This window comes from Pan troglodytes, chromosome 16, assembly GCF_028858775.2.
Source record: "Pan troglodytes isolate AG18354 chromosome 16, NHGRI_mPanTro3-v2.0_pri, whole genome shotgun sequence".
NCBI classification, from domain to species: Eukaryota; Metazoa; Chordata; class Mammalia; order Primates; family Hominidae; genus Pan; species Pan troglodytes.
In genome coordinates this window covers 31,657,275-31,674,320 of record NC_072414.2, presented here as the reverse complement: position 1 = coordinate 31,674,320, position 17,046 = coordinate 31,657,275, and the positions used below count along the sequence as shown (strand labels likewise).

Here is a 17,046-nt window from a genome sequence, read left to right as displayed (position 1 = left end):
TATGGGGGCAGGGGAACTGGTGGTAGTTACCTATGAGACCGTAACTGAAAAATTGTAATGTATATACCTCAGATATCAGCTGGGACCCTTTTGCCTTGCTTTGACCCAGTTTCATAACTTACTGTACACAGATTAGAATACCATCTGCCTATCAAAAGAATGAGGTAGGTCTATGTATCTTGAAAAGATGTCTGTGATAGAGTATTAAGGAAAAAGAGCCTGTTGCAGAAGACAATGATCAGTGTGATTCTATTTTTATAGAAAGAAACATAGGAAAGTCCTGGAACAATATACATATACCAAATGCTTAACAGTGATTACTTTTAGCGGGGATTGGGATGGATGGGGAGGCGAAGAAAGGAAATTAACTTTTTGTAACACACAGTATTTAAAGGGAAAAGTGTGTTGGGATTATGGGTGATTTTTATATTATTCTTGTGCTTTTGTTTATATCTCAGACTGTCTGTAATATACATATGTTGTATCTATAAACAGAAATAAATTAATGTTTAAAAATATGGAAAGCATCTATGTGTACAAGAGATCATTGCTTATTGTATCTCAGTAAGTGGTTTTTATATATTTAGAAAAATAGAGTGAGTCATCACAAGGAATAATATTCAGCCTTATCAGCAATTAAAATTCATATTCAGACAACCTGTAGGAACTATATACACCCGTTAGGCCAGCCAAAAGAATGACGAATGTGATATCATTATGTGTCAGTAAGAGTGGTGTAAAGATTGGGACAGCGATATTTGGATATTATTGGTAGCTGTTTGAATGGGTTATTTTTTCTCATGGAAAACAATTGGTCAATAAATGTAACAACAGCTATAATATGATTCATATTTTTGACCTGTATAATTCTACTTTTAGGAATATTTTCAAAGTAATAATGCCCAAGGAAACCAAACAACCAACCAAACAAAAAACCCAGGAAATAAATGTTCTCAAAGAAGGGAATGTCAAAGCAACTTATATAATATTAACCCATTTAATTCTATGGTAGGATGATAAAAATGACAAGTACGTGGACTTTGTCAATAGAAGACTTTTAGAAGATTTTTTTTTTTTTTTTTTTTTTTTTTGAGACCGAGTCTCACTCTGTTGCCTAGGCTGGAGTGCAATGGCATGATCTCAGCTCACTGCAACCTCTGCCTCCCAGGTTCAAGCAATTCTCCTTCCTTAGCCTCCTGAGTAGCTGGGACTACAGGCATGCACCACCACACCCAGCTAAGTTTTGTATTTTTAGTAGAGATGGGGTTTTGCCATGTTGGCCAGGCTGGTCTTGAACTCCTGACCTCAAGTGATCTGCTTGCCTTGGCCTCCCAAAGTGCTGGGATTACAGGTGTGAGCCACCACACCTGATTAATATATGACTTTTAATTGAAAATATATGATACGAAACATAAAAATAAACATTTAAGATAGATTTTTATCAACTATGTTATATATATATATTCGTATATTGGCGCATATATACTAACAACCATCTGAAGGGAAATAGAATATGTGCTGTAACTTACCTTTGTTAGATAATTTTCTACTTTCTATTAAATTGCCTTTATTCCTAAAGAAAGGGGAGCCATAATTAAGGCAATTTTATTATATCATTCTCTTATTTAAAGATATTTTAATCCATTAACATAATGATGGACTTTTTGAGTAATTTAAATGAATAGTAACAATAATTCATGATTTGTCTCATTTTTCAGAGGTGTGAGTGTTCCACTGTGACAATAAAGATTTTTTGTTTTTTTTAAAAAATAAAGAACATTTTTGACTTCCAGGGTTAGGTAAAAATACCTTTGATGAAGTTGCATAATGATCCTATCTTTCACAAATCAAAAGAATTCCATTTTAGTTTTTGCATTTTAAATAAAAAATAATCAATCTGACCTTATCCCATTGATCCCACTAATGATAAAATACTCTCAAAGATGTTTTATTAGTATTGTTAGGAAAAACTTTCCCTGGTTCTAGTCATTCCAAATGCATCGACCACACTTTTTAGGTCTTTTTTGTGTCTCTTTTTGATTCTCAGTTTGAACTTCATTCATTTTCTTCATCATTTGAAGTCTCTACTATTTCTATCCACATTCTTTCTCTTTTCAGTTTCCTGGAAACCACTGAGCTTGGCCTTGTTTGGTGAACTGCATTGTCATTATTGCATCAAAATGTTTAGCACTCTAAGCCCTGTTGCTGAGCATTGAGGATAAGAATGTGGCTGACAAAGGATGATAAATCCTCTCATTCTGATTCTTATTTCGACATGCTCTTGTCATTTAACCTGATATAAGCATATATGAACCCCAGTCAGAAGACTGGAGTGTTCCTTCTGCTTAGAGAATGGGGTGGAAAGTCTACCTTCAATTGTTACACATGCTATAGATTCAGAATTCTTGAATGTGAGAGCTAAAGGGGCTTGGAGGTCATTGGGCCAGTTCCATGGATTAGAAACCAAAGTCTTGAGCAGCTAAATGATTTTTCAGAAATAATCAGAAGCCCAACTCTTCTGACACCTCAACCTGTGAACATTTCAATAAATCCAACCTCTCTAAGTCACATCCGTATAGTTCAGCCAATTTTTAGCTAAGATTTGTGGCCACCCACAAATGTAGGCTTTATTCTAAAACCTTTAAGCTGTTACCAACCAGATATACATCTTTTCCACATTCAACACTACTCCAAACAGACCTGACATGTTTGTGGTTAAATAGGAAGACCAACTAGTGTGCTTTGGTATTCATACATTAATGAAGGTCCGAATTGGAAAAATAGTTATACTTTGGTGTCTTTGTTTAGAACTGCAGAAATTATTTTAATCTTTTTTTCACTTGTAACAGGTTTTAGAAATGTGGATTAAATAATAACACTGCCACATACAATTGGTATTTAGAGTATACAACTTTTGTTCTTTCTGTAGGTGGTGGCAGGTGTGTGTAATGATGCAAAACATTTGGTTGTAAACTTTGGAGAGTGAGATTTGTACATTAACAGAGAAACATTAAAAAATTTGTTCTCTTAATCACAGGCCCGTTTTGAAACAAGCAAGTAGAACATAAAATTTTCAGAATTATGTATTTCTACATCATTTAATGCAGAAACCTTAACAAAACTCCTTGCAATGGAATATTATCATTTAATAGTTGAGAATGTAGTACAGTTATAGGTATTTCGCTGATGATCATGAATTATCCTGCAATGAATAAATGACCCAGTAACCTTTTAAAAGTTATTGACTACATAGATCAATATAATTTATGAGAAATTTAAAACATAATTAGCTGGAGTTCTTTGAGAGGAAAATGTTTTTATTTATTTATTTATTATTTTTTAAAATTTTACTTTAAGTTCTGGGATACATGTACAGAAAGTGCAGGTTGTTACATAGGTATACATGTGCCATGGTGGTTTGCTACACCTATCAACCCATCATCTAGGTTTTAAGCCCTGCATGGATTAGATATTTCTCCTAATGTTTGAGATGAAAATGTTAAGGATAGTTGGATATTTTTCCATTAACTTACTTTGTTTCAACTATCATTTATAATCAATTTATAAATATATTAGTAGGTTTCAGTTTCAAATTTATTTTGGAACGAGAGAGGTTATAAATATACTTTGTATTCTACCTATACTGTAAACATTTAAAAAATTATTAAAGATGTTTGGTTCTGGATTATGGTTTTTCACATGTGTTATGATAATGCAGATGATATGTTATAGAAGGTGTAGGCATTGTGCTGTTTCTGAATAATAATGTGCCATATCTTGAGAGGCACCTTAAAAATGACAATTATGAGCTGGGCACAGTGGCTCATGCCTGTAATCCCAGCACTTTGGGAGGCTGAGGTGGGTGGATCACCTGAGGTTGGGAGTTCGAGACCAGCCTGACCACTATGGCAAAACCTCATCGCTACTAAAAATACAAAATTAGCCGGGTGTGGTGGCGCATGCCTGTAATCCCAGTTACTCGGGAGGGTGAGGCAGGAGAACTGCTTGAACCCGGGAGGCGGAGGTTGCAGTGAGCTGAAATCGTGCCATTGCATTCCAGCCTGGGCAACAAGAATGAAACTCCATCTAAAAAAAAAAAAAAAAGACAATTATGATAGTAACTTTGTTTTATAATATTACTTATTTTTCCTTAAATTCTTATTGTTGAGCAGAGGCTCTAGAAATAGGTAATACGACTAGTTAGGTTTTAACATAACTTACCTTTTGCTTTCTGAATTGGTTTTTAAAGTTCATTGGTAGAGGCCATGTGCTGTAGGTGTGATTACATGGAACAAGTACAGGTACTTGCTTCAAGAAATAAATAAATGTGAATATAATTAAGTATAATTATATAAAATAATTATTGTAAAAATTATAATATGTGATACACACACACACCATATTTAAACAGTATAGCATTGAGGTAAAAGAAAAATGTATACATAAACATTATACTGATTTTAGAGGTTGAAATGAAGCCTGTTATTTGGATGTTGACCCAGGGTAGTAACATGCCACATGGGACTGTTTACAGCCCCTGTGCAAATCTCTGGACAGGAGAGTTCTAGTTCTAGCTATATGGCAGACTAGATGTTAAGGGAGACCGTGCTTGGGAAAGCAAGCCTGAACATGCTAGAAAAAATATATTTTTTAAAAAGTAGTTTTAAAAGCATGTCTGAGCTGGCAGAAATGTAAGGGAATTCCTTGGAGGGTAGGAATGACAAGACACTATGTGTCAGGAGGGGTAAGTGACCATTGGAACAAGCATTGGTCCCCGTGGTATCTGTTAACCTCTAAAGGCCTAAAGTGTGGGTTTTAACCAGGCATGTGTAGGGAGCACAGGAAACAGAGCCCAAGACAGGGTAAAGGTCAAGTCAGAGCTCCCACATAGAGTCAGCACACCAAATGGTTAACCCCGAGTGGAAACACTAGGAAGAATCTGCTCTGGAGAGGGCATGGTGGGGACATATATAACTGTCTCTGCTTTGGTTGTGGGAGGAATGGAAAAGAAAAGTCCCCCATGAGAGTTACCAACGATAAGCCTGCATGAAGGTAGGCTTTGGGTTTCAGTTCATACCACCTGTAGGGCCAAGTTGAATGTTCAATTGAAAATGGTCTTGGATTGGCAGTAATCCCAGCTCCTGGTAGAAGGAAAGGGAAATCTCTCTGGAAGAACACAATAATTTAAACCTAGACCTTAATAAATTCCCACAAATAAAACTGAAGGGCCATGAATCCACGGTAGAGGACTCCTCCCATCCCCAACACATAAAGAAATAAACTATCATGAGCAATCGTTAATTGAAAAAACACACTATAGAGTCAGTTCCACGCAGACTGCAGAGTTTGGAGTGGTCTATTTCAGAATGTAAAATATGTCTGTTTAATATATTTAAAGAAATAAAATGAGCTTTGAGAATATGACAGAGATTTGAAATGAAACCAGATAGAATTTGTAGAAATGAAAATATAATGTTAAGTGGACATTCTTGGAGTTAGACCTTCCTTGATCCTTTAAACAGGATCCTGGCACTTACATCTATTTTCCCTTCATCATTCTGTAGCTTTTTTAAAGCTTTGCACCATCCCTCTAGTGAGAACAACATCAGTTTTTCAAACCAGTAAGAGAAAAGTTGTTATATAGTTTTTCTAGAACAGCACGTTAGCCTCTGAGACCTGGGGCAGAAGGAAGAAAAAGAGATACATTATAATCACACACAACCTACATGTGCAAGAATATTATTTTTTTGCCAATAAGGTGGATTTTTTTCCAACTTTTTTTTGCCCTTCTTATTGCCCTTCTTAGCTTCTGCTCTTTGTTCCTTAGAATGTTAATTCTTATCACCCCAACTTTTTACACTGAACAGTTTATTAATTGGAACACATACTATATTTACTAAATAAGTGTGCTCCCTGATCCATTAAAAAATTTTTTTTAAGACAGGGTCTCACTCTGTCACCCAGGCTGGAGTGCAGTGGTGCAATCTTGACTCACCGCAACCCCTGCCCCCTGGGCTCAAGTGATCCTTCCACCTCAGCCCCCCAGATAGCTGGGACTACAGGCACGCACCACCATGCCCAGCTAATTTTTGTATTTTTTGTAGAGGTGAGGTCTCAGTATGTTGCCCAGGTTGGTCTTGAACTCGTGGGCTCAAGCAGTCTGCCTGCCTCGGCCTCCCCAAGTGCTGGGATTACATGAGTGAGCCACTGCATCCAATCAAAGCTGTATTTTAAATGGGAACTCACCTGGAATGGCACAAAGATTCTGTGTCCCAATTTTTGGGTTCAGGAAATCTATTCATCCTTTGCAGATGCTCAAGAATCGTTGTGTAACTGGATTCTCCTGCTGAATTTATATGGGGACCTATGGGCTGCATAGTGGAGTAGTGAAAGCCTTGTATAGACACTGGGGTGGGCAATCTTTCCTCTGTGCTTGAGGCCATAGGACATCCCTTCATATGTTTGTAGTAATTTTCTCTGGAGCTCAAAATGGAAAGCAATGGGCTGATTATTATTTTGACAGTCATAATTTGTGACCAGACTTTAAAAAAACATTGTGGTCAATGATGTTGCACAATTACTTTTTGTCTGTCACATAGACAAAACAAATCCAGATTTAATTCAATGCAAACAAATAAATAAAATGCTCTGCTAAGAGTATAGAGTCAAGCTTTTGATCTAGTGGGAGAGGCTGAGACTGATCGAAAATATAAGGCAGAAATAAATGACGTGAGAGAAATAGAAATAAAGTGCTATATTTGATCAAAATAGAGAACAGTTATAGCAGAGCGATTTGGAAAGGCTTTGTGGAAAATGTGAAATCAGAATTGAGCCTTGAGGAATGAGTAGGGTTTCATTTGGTATAGATGGGGGTGGGTGTTACAGAAAGAAGACACTTTGTGGAAAAGGGCCAGCTTTTGGAAAGCTTGGGCCATTACAGGGAACAGAATTGATCAGTAACATTTATGAATTAATCATAGAAAGTTCTGACTTTTTGCCAATGCCATAAAGATATATGACATTTTAGAAACTTGAATTTTGCTGAACCGAGAACTTGAATCAGGCTTTCTGCAGGGCTCTCGTTTGGGAGTGAATCACTTAGTGAGTGAGTGAGTGCTCCCAGCTGAGGGCCTGGCATCCTCAGCCAGTGCAGCTCTCCCATTCTCAGCTTGGCATGGTGTGGGCCTTAATACTTGTGAACTACTGAAGCTATGTTTCTATGTCTTTTAAAAAAATATCTTCTAGTGGTAGTGATTGAAAAACAGACAGTGGTTCTTATTAGCAACAACAGTGCTTCAGAAATTTGAGTGGAATGCTGAATTTGGTATTGGATCAGATGGGTGACAGGAGTGTGGAATTTTGCAGATGACTCAGGAAGAAACTCGTTTTCACATTGGAGGTCTGCTTTCATCCACTCCAGATGACAGGAAATAGAAGGAAGTAGAATTATAAAAGTAGAGTGAGGCCATGTTGAATAGCAGGCTGTGACTGGTGGATAAAGTTTTCTAAGAAGCTATTTGATTTAATATGAACTAAACTTTAAGAAAAGATATTACTGGCAGGTTGATTATACTTTTACTATCAACAAAGATACATGCTGAAAGTTGTTGTAAGAACTATTCAAAAAAGTGGACGTTCGATAAAATGAAATGATCCACATAATAGACATTATATTCTCAAAGTTTCCATTCTCCCAACTTTGTATCCAACATTAAGATTGTGAATTTTGTTGGATTTTTCTTTAATCCCCTTATCCCTAGGCATTTATTCGTATCTCTAACAAAATTGCAATAATATTTGTGAAAATATAGCTATGGTACACATTAACAACTGCAAATCCATTTACCGTTCTTCCTTACTGATAAAATTCTAGTTAAAAATACTGTCTCAGACTCCCTTGTAACTAGGGTGACCACATAAGTTAGTTCTGGCCAGTCAGATAAAAGCGGAAGTCTCCTGATAAAAAGAAAAACCGCTGACATGTGCCTTTTGCCCTTCATCTTTTCCCTTCTTAGTTGGAGCATAGATACACTGCCTGAACATTCAGGAGGCATCTTGAGACCACAAGGGCAGGTCGGAAAGACAGAGGAGGCTAGGGCAGTTGTCCCATCATAAAGCTGTTGCATCACCTCTTATCTGTTTACCTCTGACCAATTTCTTAAGTTGGAAAATAAACCAACCTTGGTTATGCCAGGCAGGTCATTGGGTTTCTTTTATGAAAGCAATCCTAACTGATACAGTAGCCCACTTTTGGGCAGGTATAAAATGGTTAACATTCCTCCTGGCGCACTGGGAGAATTCAGGGAATGAATGAGTTTTGCAAGGGAATTGTGGTGGCACTTTAGTGTGTTTGCCCTGTGGGAAGCGAGTTTGAACCTCAAACTGAAAGTTACGCCATCCACCAGCATTGGCAAACTATAACGCCACTCCACTGCTCAAGTGTATGTGGCACAAAGGGGCAGAACACCGCTGGGGAAAACACTGATCACGAGGAGTGCAGAGTGCTCAGATTAAAGTAGAGCTAAAGCTTCTAGTAAGCACAGACGTTAATTTTGGGGAAAAGGAGTAACTAGTGGCAGGTGTTTTACCGAGTGTGGTAGAGGGAGCAAATCTCTTGAGTAATGCCACTGATGAAGACCTATTATTTAAAGAGAATACTGAGTATTTGCAGAGTTACAGAAATGGCAGTAAGAATCTCGACATGATGAACTAGCATTCCAGACCAGCACCATCCAACAGAAACACAATGCAGCCACATAAGTAATTTTAAATCTTCTGCTAGTCACATCAAAAAGGCAAAAAGAAGCAGATGAAATTATATTTAACTCACTATAGTCGAACATCATTGTGACATGTAATTAATATAAACATTATTAATTGTATATTATATATATATACAATTAATATTTTATATATATATATATTTGAAATCCAGTGTGTTTTGTACACTTTCAACACATCTTGATTTGGACTCAGCCACCTTTCAAGGTCTCCATTGCCCCATGTGGCTAGTGACTATTGACAGGGCAGTTTCAGAGTAGAAAAAGGTGATTTATGTAGTACTCAGATACATTGGTTTATTTATTTTTTTAAAGTAAACATTTCCCCAACATTCTAATTTTCTAGGGGTATAGAAGAAACAGGCATTAGTAAGATTCTAGGAGAGTCTAAAAATAGTGACGAGAGAGGTCCCATAGAAGTGTCTAGCTGTGTGTTTTTAAAGTGAGTCTGACATGGGTTGTTAGATTTGATCTAAAAAATGATGGCCAAGAAATGAAAATTGAAATAAAAGATTTATTGAAACCATATGTGTAATCTTGGAAAAGAAAGAATATGCTCAATTTCACATCTTGGACATATTGAGAAGTAGGAGAAGTGTGTCTTTGTAGAATTATTCACAATGTCTATCTAAAATGATGGAAACTTTCTTGTTTTATTATTTTTCTGTTATAGGCTTTTCTTAACTTGGGAGTGATGAGCGAAGACGAATTTGGGAAGCACAGGGCAGAGTGTCTTACTTCATTCTTATATGCTGCTGAACTTGATGTCGACTCAGTTTGTATTTGATTCCTGAAGTTAGAATATCTCAGAAATCTTTCTTTGGGCAGTATTTGCTAATGTAATTATTATTTATCCCAGTTCATTCCATACATTAAGTATTCTGGAAGGGTATTTAACTCTTCACATTCTTATTGGCCAACCAGTATCTAATACATGGAATGAGGTTTCAGGCCCTGCCTCCACTGAGGCGCTTCCCACTGGGAAGTACTAGAGAATATTTTTAAAGAGTCTCTGTGGACACACAGCAAGTTTTAGGTTTTTTTGTTTTTGTTTTTGTTTGGTATATCTAGAAACACACTTTGTGAATGTGAAAGGTTCTCTTGTACCCAACTAGAAATAATCGCTGACTGCCTCTGAAGATAATGATGGAGAATTTGTTGAAAGATTTCTCTTTAATTATAAAGTGGCTATGCAAATGTGATTATAGTTTAAATTTATTTTCGTAGTGAAAATAGCTTTTGGGGGCATTCAGGCATTCTAGAAAAATATAAAGAAGAAAAGAAAAATTATGCATACAAGCATAGTTAACACTTGGTCATTATCCTGTCTGAGGTTTTCCCTATTCACACATACCCCAAATGCTTACCTGCCCCCATCCCAACACACAAACACACACACACACACACACACACACACACACACACACAGACAGAGACAGACAGACACCCCTTCCCCCTCCTCCTTTCCTCTCTTCTTCAATCTCCTTCCCTCTCCTCTCCTTCCTTCCTCCTTTTTTTGTCTTTTTACAAACCAGGATCATATTCTACATACATTTTATAGCCTGCTTTTTCACTTAACAATACATTATGGTACTATATGAGTGTGTCTATTGAATGAGGCCTTTCTCTGTTCATTTCTAGTAATGTCCAATATTGTTATTATAAACCATGACAGAGTGAGCATTTGTTTAATTATTGTCTTAGGATATATTCTTAAGTGGAATTGCTGAGAGTGTATGTGTAGAGTTTGGCTGTGTGTTGCCAAATTGTCCTCCAGAGAGGTTGTGTAATTTATTCTTGCACTAAGAATATTCTAGAGTGCTATACCTATAGTGTTAGTATTCTTTTTCTGCCAATCTCAGAGTTTAAAAATGATATAGTTGCTTTAATTTATATTTTTTTGGTTCCTAGTAAATTTGGGCATGTTTTCAGTTGTTTATTGGCAGTTTGTGTTTCTTCTTCAGTGCATTGCCCATTTGTATCTTTTTTCATTTATTTATTTTATTAAGGTATTCTTTTCGTTTTGTATTGGAAAGCTGTCTTTATATATTTAAAACATATACTCTTTGTCACATATGTTACAGATTTTACTACCTCTAAAGTGTTAATTTTATTTACTGTTCTACAATATTGAAAAGTTTTGCAAGGTGCTATTTTTCTATCTTATTTTCATATGGAGTCATTTGTGAGAAATATATGCTGGGTATTGCAGCCTGCTTTTTGTTTCTTGAAGTGATCCATCAAAAGCATTTATATACTTTCATGTATAAGCCCTGCATCATCTCTAGAGTGTGTTTTGAGTAAGTAATGTCAATGAAATCACCATCTAATTATGTTCTTGCTAAAGCGCCTGCTATTACCTTTGAAGTTTGCTGCTAATCTCTTCTTACCTTCATTTCTTAGTATCTAAGGTTTAGATAAGCAGTGACAATTAAAAACATAGAGGAATGTAATTTTTTTTCTTGAGTGAGTCTACTTTTAATATTTGAATTGAATGTTAGCAAGAAGTAGTAAGCTCACTGTTTTAATTTTTATTTATTCTATCTCTACATTGTGTGCAAACACACATGATCAACATCAATGGCCTAAGATTATCCTTCAGAAAATTTTCTTAGCAACTCAAACAATGTCCCGTAGTCAGTGAGCTCCTAACAGTGTATTAAGATTTAAGTATCTGTCAAAAAGCAGGAATTTGCATAGTGTGGGAAGTCTACCCATTGTCATACTTCTGCATATGAAAGTAATATGGTAATATTGAATTTGACTGTGAAAAATAGTAACATTAAATTTGTGTCCATAAGAATTTAAAATTATATAGGGGACACAAATAAATATAACTCATGGGAGTATATAAACAATAATTTAAAGGCTTTGAAGGGTAAAGTGTGTAAAGTAGAATGTGATACTTTGGCAAGAAAACTTTATAGGCAGAGTGTGAGTTATCATTTAGAGAGAAGGAGCAGAGTGAGGCAAGCAGAAGAGGAACAGTTGGGTACTGGGTGCCACGGGGTACAGATGGGGATTGGCAGCCATGGAGGGGAGGCTGACAGGGAACACCAAAGGCAATTAAACACCAAAGGCAATGACCAGAAGTGTATTTTGATGTAGAGGTCAAGGACTAATCCCAGGTAGGCAGCTAGTACCTTTTCAAAATGGTGGGCATGGCATGGCTATTGCATGCAGTTTAAGAAAATAGGTGAAATGCTGGCATATGCAAATGTTAGGGAAGTACAACCTACATAAAAGCAAGACAGAGCTCTAAAACCCTATTGTTCTATGATTCCGTTTGCTGGGAAAATGTAAACCCTACTGACAGCACATCTCTGTTACAGATGTATGGGCAGATAAATGGGCTAAGAAAGAGATTATGTGATTGATTATGACCTTTCTGTAGTACCTGACTTACATTAAGTATGTTTTTAATACTTAAAACTAGTTGACTAAAAATGCCTTTAAAAATGAGTCTTTATATATATATATCTTTTTTTTATTTTTTATTTTATTTGTTTATTTATTTTTTTTGAGACGGAGTCTCACTGGCTGGAGTGTAGTGGCGTGATCTCGGCTCACTGCAACCTCCACCTCCCAGGTTTAAGCGATTCTCCTGCCTCGGCCTCCTGAGTAGCTGGGATTAGAGGCACCCACCACCATACCCAGCTGATTTTTGTATTTTTAGTAGAGACGGCGTTCCCCATGTTGGCCAGGCTGGTCTCAAACTCCTTACCTCAAGTGATCCACCTGCCTTCGCCTCCCAAAGTGCTGGGATTACAGGTGTGAGCCACCATGACCGGCCAAAAATGAGTCATAATATAATTCAAACTTTGCACGTAAATATGTATAAAGTCATGAACTTACATAGTGACTGAGGATTTTGCATATATAATTTGAATCTTTTAAAAGTTGACTTTGTTTTATAATGCTTGCTGGTTTTAGCCATCTATTTTAAACCATATGTTCCCTTTAGACAAATTTCATAATTCTTAAAACTTTGATATTCTGATTTCTATGTTCTTGATACTGAGTTAGGGAATTCCTAGTGATAACTCATAGTAAATTAGTAAATGCAATTAGATTTCAAGGTCTCCATGGCTATGATGGTTACATACTAAAATCCATGAATTAGAGTGACCAAAAAAAAAAATAAATCTCTTGGTATCATTTGCAGAGAATAATTATTCCTTTATTTATATAGTGCATCATAGTTTGCAAAGTGCTTGTTACTGCAGTTTTTAAATTTATTTGACAAATAATAGTTGAATATATTTATAGGGTACAATGTGGTCTTTTGATATGTATATACATTGTAGAAAGATTAAATCAAGCTGATTAATATATATCCATCACTTCACCTTCTTATCATTTTTTTTGTGATGAGAATATTTAAAATCTATTCTTCTATGTTCCTTCAGTTTTTGTTTCATCTTCATGAAAACCTTAGAGGCAGGTGGCATAGCTGTCACTACCTCTATTGTTACAGATAAGGACACCAGACATAGGGCTTTGGTGACTTGTCCATAACCCACATCTGACTTCCAGGAGAGTTCTTTAAACACACACAGCCTCTATCACTATTATTTGATTACAACTCCTCAGTTAGATGATACCTGAAAGCAGTTTTCTTGATTTTCTTCTCCTTTGTATATAGTATTCTATTTTGGGCCTTAGCAGAGTTGATATTCAAATACAATATTTGAATGAATTCTTTTACTGAGAAAGGTAGTAATATAGTCCACCTTAAATAGATTGCTAAAATACTTAAATCTTATTCTGGCTGATGTTTTGGAAAAATTGGGTATAGGGACAGGTCAACAACCATGCGTTCAGCTTGATTCCTTCGCAGAGACTTATTGTAGCAGTCAAACACAGCGAATAAGGTGGGCAGACAAATCTTTTAATTGGCCCATGATCATGGAGTGTGCCTCAGTCATTAAATAAATCTGCAAGGGCACAAGAAGTGGTTGCTTCAAATCATTTTTATACTGTTTTTGTGGCTTATATACTTGGCTGTTCAGGAGCTACCAGACCATAAAATCCAGCCAGTGAGAGCATTGGAAGTCACGGAGCTCAAAGGTTGATTACGTGGTGTGAAGCTCTATTGTTTTGTGCATGTGTTAAATAATTGCTGTCAGTGCAAGACTGTTAAAAATTCCCGACTAGTAATAACATGAATGCACTTTATGGCTTCAAAAGGAGATAAAAGAAATTTCTCAGTCAGCACTTTGGCGGCATCACAGCTAATGTCAGTTTTGTTATTGTGAGGACTTTACTTTTGGCAGATGCTCTCCCTTCTGGCAGCAGAGCTCTAATTACCATATAAATTAAGCTGGGAAGTGAGCGGAGGGCATGCAACTCAGCCCCTTCTGCCTTGTACCCAGGTTTCCAGGGCTGCAGTGCCAGGCAGGCGTAGCGTGGGCTGACGCCATGGAGAGGGCTCCACTCCCCTTCTTCCCTTTCTTCCCATTCAGATCCATTAGAGGGACATTAAGCGGCTTAGCTGCTGTGCAAACACAAAGATCATTCTTTTTTCTTCTTCTTTTCTTTCTTTCTTTCTTTCTTTTTTTTTTAAACCTAGGGTCTTCTCTCTAATAGCATTCCAGGAATTAGCCTAATCCATCCTGCTTTAATTCATAGGCACTAATTATATTTCAGCATACATTCTTACACACTAAATTATAAGTATCCTTACTTTAATCAGTTGTAACTGGTCCTTAAATTGAGGGTTTAGTACTCTCCTTTTATCGGATAACAGGCTTTGCTGTGTTATGTGATGGGATTAAACTGTTTATTTAGGATGTAGAATTGAAGACGTGGATGATGTGTTATTTTTTTTCCTAAAGCGCTCTGTATTTTCTTCAGCCAGAGTGTATTTCAGAACTTCATAATGACCTTTTATAATTTGTAAAATGGTGTCTAATGTTTAGGTCCTTTTGGGATGTGAACTGACAAGCACAATTTGTAGAAACATAATTATAATGCAGGTGAATAATCGTTTATAGTTGCAAAGCATTTCACACATAAGCTATTCTGTTTGGTATTTAAGTAGCCCTCCAGGTGGGTAACTGAAGGATTCCTGTGAGGTGGTCACTGAAGGCCACATAGTTGGTAGTGCAGCTAGTGTGGCGTACAATTCTCATCTCCCTCTGGGGGTTCTTTCCTTCCACCTCACACTGCTTATTGACTGGGGTTCCCCCTACATTACAAAGCACCTAATAAGATGATCTTTTCCTATCAGCATTTAAAATTCTTTTTTTCGACTTTGTAGAAAATAATCGTTTTGCAGCACTTAAAGAGAATCACTTGCGGGCATTCTGTAAAATTTTACATTTTACTGACAGCACAAAACAGGAAATTGTTTTTTCTTTTTGGTGAGTAATTGCTAGTCTAGCTTTTAAAATTCTCTATCTATCACTCGCTCTCTATCTATCTATCTATCTACCCCCTTACAGGGCTTTAAGCCTCTTGAAAGAAGTATAAAGAAGATAGACTGATGACTGCCCCCCTGGTAACTGGCACTTCAGAGAGGGTGAGAGAATTCACAGATAATTCTCTTTTCTGAGCTAGGAAGGAGTCACATTAGTTGAGAGACTTCATCACTTTCAGTCCAGTACTTCCCCAGCCCCATGAAAAAAAGTGTACCCATCAAACAATCCCCTTCTGCCATCTTTATCTTATCAGGATCTCTCTTCTTTAATAGATGAGACTCTTTGGAAAGGACTTTAATTGGCTGACGTCACAGACTCATCCCGGAACCTAACTTCTTGAAGAAGAACATTCTGCCTTAGTTTCAGGCAGGCCCACTGGGTCACTGTACACTGTCCAGAGGTGACTGGCTGAGGGAAAGAAGTGGCTGAAATCTGCTGTGTTCCATTTGATGAATGGTGCTTGCTGGCACACTGCTTCTTCTTACACAGGAGGCTCCAGTCACTGGCCAAGCCTTGCATTGGGGCGACTTTCTTCTGGGGCCACTGCCCTGTTGCTGGCACTCAGAACAGGAGCAGTTGCGTCCCCATCTACTTAGTCACTAAAGACAGACACTTCACTTCTTTTTTTCTTTTCTTTTCTAAATTGTGAGGAATGTCCAGGCGCTTGCTCTTTAGGTGGACATGGAAAGTCACCCTTCCCCAAAGACTGGACTTAACCCTATTAATTATGCAAATATAGTGCAAATGAGTAACCATGATTCTGGGAGAAGAGTGACAGGAAATTGGTGGCGAGACAAAGTCTCACAGTGCTGATTGCCTGTATAAGGGCCAAGGAACTTCCTGGAGGAAAGGCAGTCCAACTCTAGCTCCTTTCTCTTTTTTGGCTCAGTTTTACTCGAACCTCTCTGATGGATTGATGTTGCCCCAGCAGAGGTCCCTTGGAAAGAAAGGACTCCAAGGGGCCCAAAGGGAAACTCACTATGGAGAAAGGAGAATGTTGAACTGGCTAGCATTAGGGCCTTTCTAGGCTCATGAAGGAGGGCTTGTGGCTGAGCCTGGGTTTCTGGCACAGTATCGATCCTTTGACAGTGTATATGAGTTAAGGTAAAGCAGCAGTCCCCTGGGATCCCAAGTGTGAGGCATCACAGTTGTCTTTGCAGGGATCTGGAACACCAGGGTTTGTGGCAGCAATGGACAAAAGTAACAACTCTATGGTTTTACCAGGAGCTGCAGCAGCTAGAAATGTGGACTCAACTTGGACTCATCAGGCTTTCTATTCTGTTTCGACCTGGTATTTGCAACCAGGACAGACCTCAGCATTTTTCAACAATTTGGGGTAGGGCTGTGGAGCAGCTTCAGGAGGGAGATACTGGAATTGCTGCTAATAACATAGACGAATGGGGTCTCAAAACCAGCGAACTGGGAAAAGAAGAGATTGGACTATATTTTTACCCCACAGTTATGAAGGGAGTCATATAAGTGTATTCTTCCTCCTTAATGTCTTTCAAATCCTTTATCTCTTACCACATTAACTGCTCCTTCTGCAACTAGTCTCCTCAGTCCATTTCCACACTGCTGCAAGAATGATCTTTCCAGAATGCAAATATGATATGTCACTCCCCTGATTAACATCCTATAATGGCCCTGTAACCATTTAAGATGAATCCAGATTCCCTGGCTGGCTGTACGCTTTTCAGTCTCATCTCTCGCCATAGCTCCCAGTCCACCCAGCGTGCCCACCACTGTGAACTACTTGCTGTTCCCTAACATACAAACCTTCTTTATGCCACTGAATCTTTGCACATGTTATTCTTCCCTGTTTTTCACTTTCTCATTCTTAAAGG

At 37.5% G+C, this 17,046-nt stretch overlaps 1 protein-coding gene across 15 annotated transcripts in view; it reads left to right on the top strand.

The window, feature by feature from the left end:
• FSIP1 (fibrous sheath interacting protein 1) overlaps positions 1 to 17,046 on the top strand; it is a 188,108-nt gene that overhangs the window by 75,322 nt on the left and 95,740 nt on the right. The window contains exon 12 of one of the 15 annotated variants that reach the window (XM_016927924.4): positions 9,454 to 10,042. The exons of 13 other annotated variants lie outside the window; for them this stretch is intronic. In XM_016927924.4, coding sequence (XP_016783413.2) covers positions 9,454 to 9,567 — 114 coding nt within the window. In that variant the 3' untranslated portion in view covers positions 9,568 to 10,042. Of the gene's footprint in view, positions 1 to 9,453; positions 10,043 to 17,046 lie in introns of those variants that run through there. One more of the 15 variants, XM_054667352.2, reaches the window with a different exon arrangement.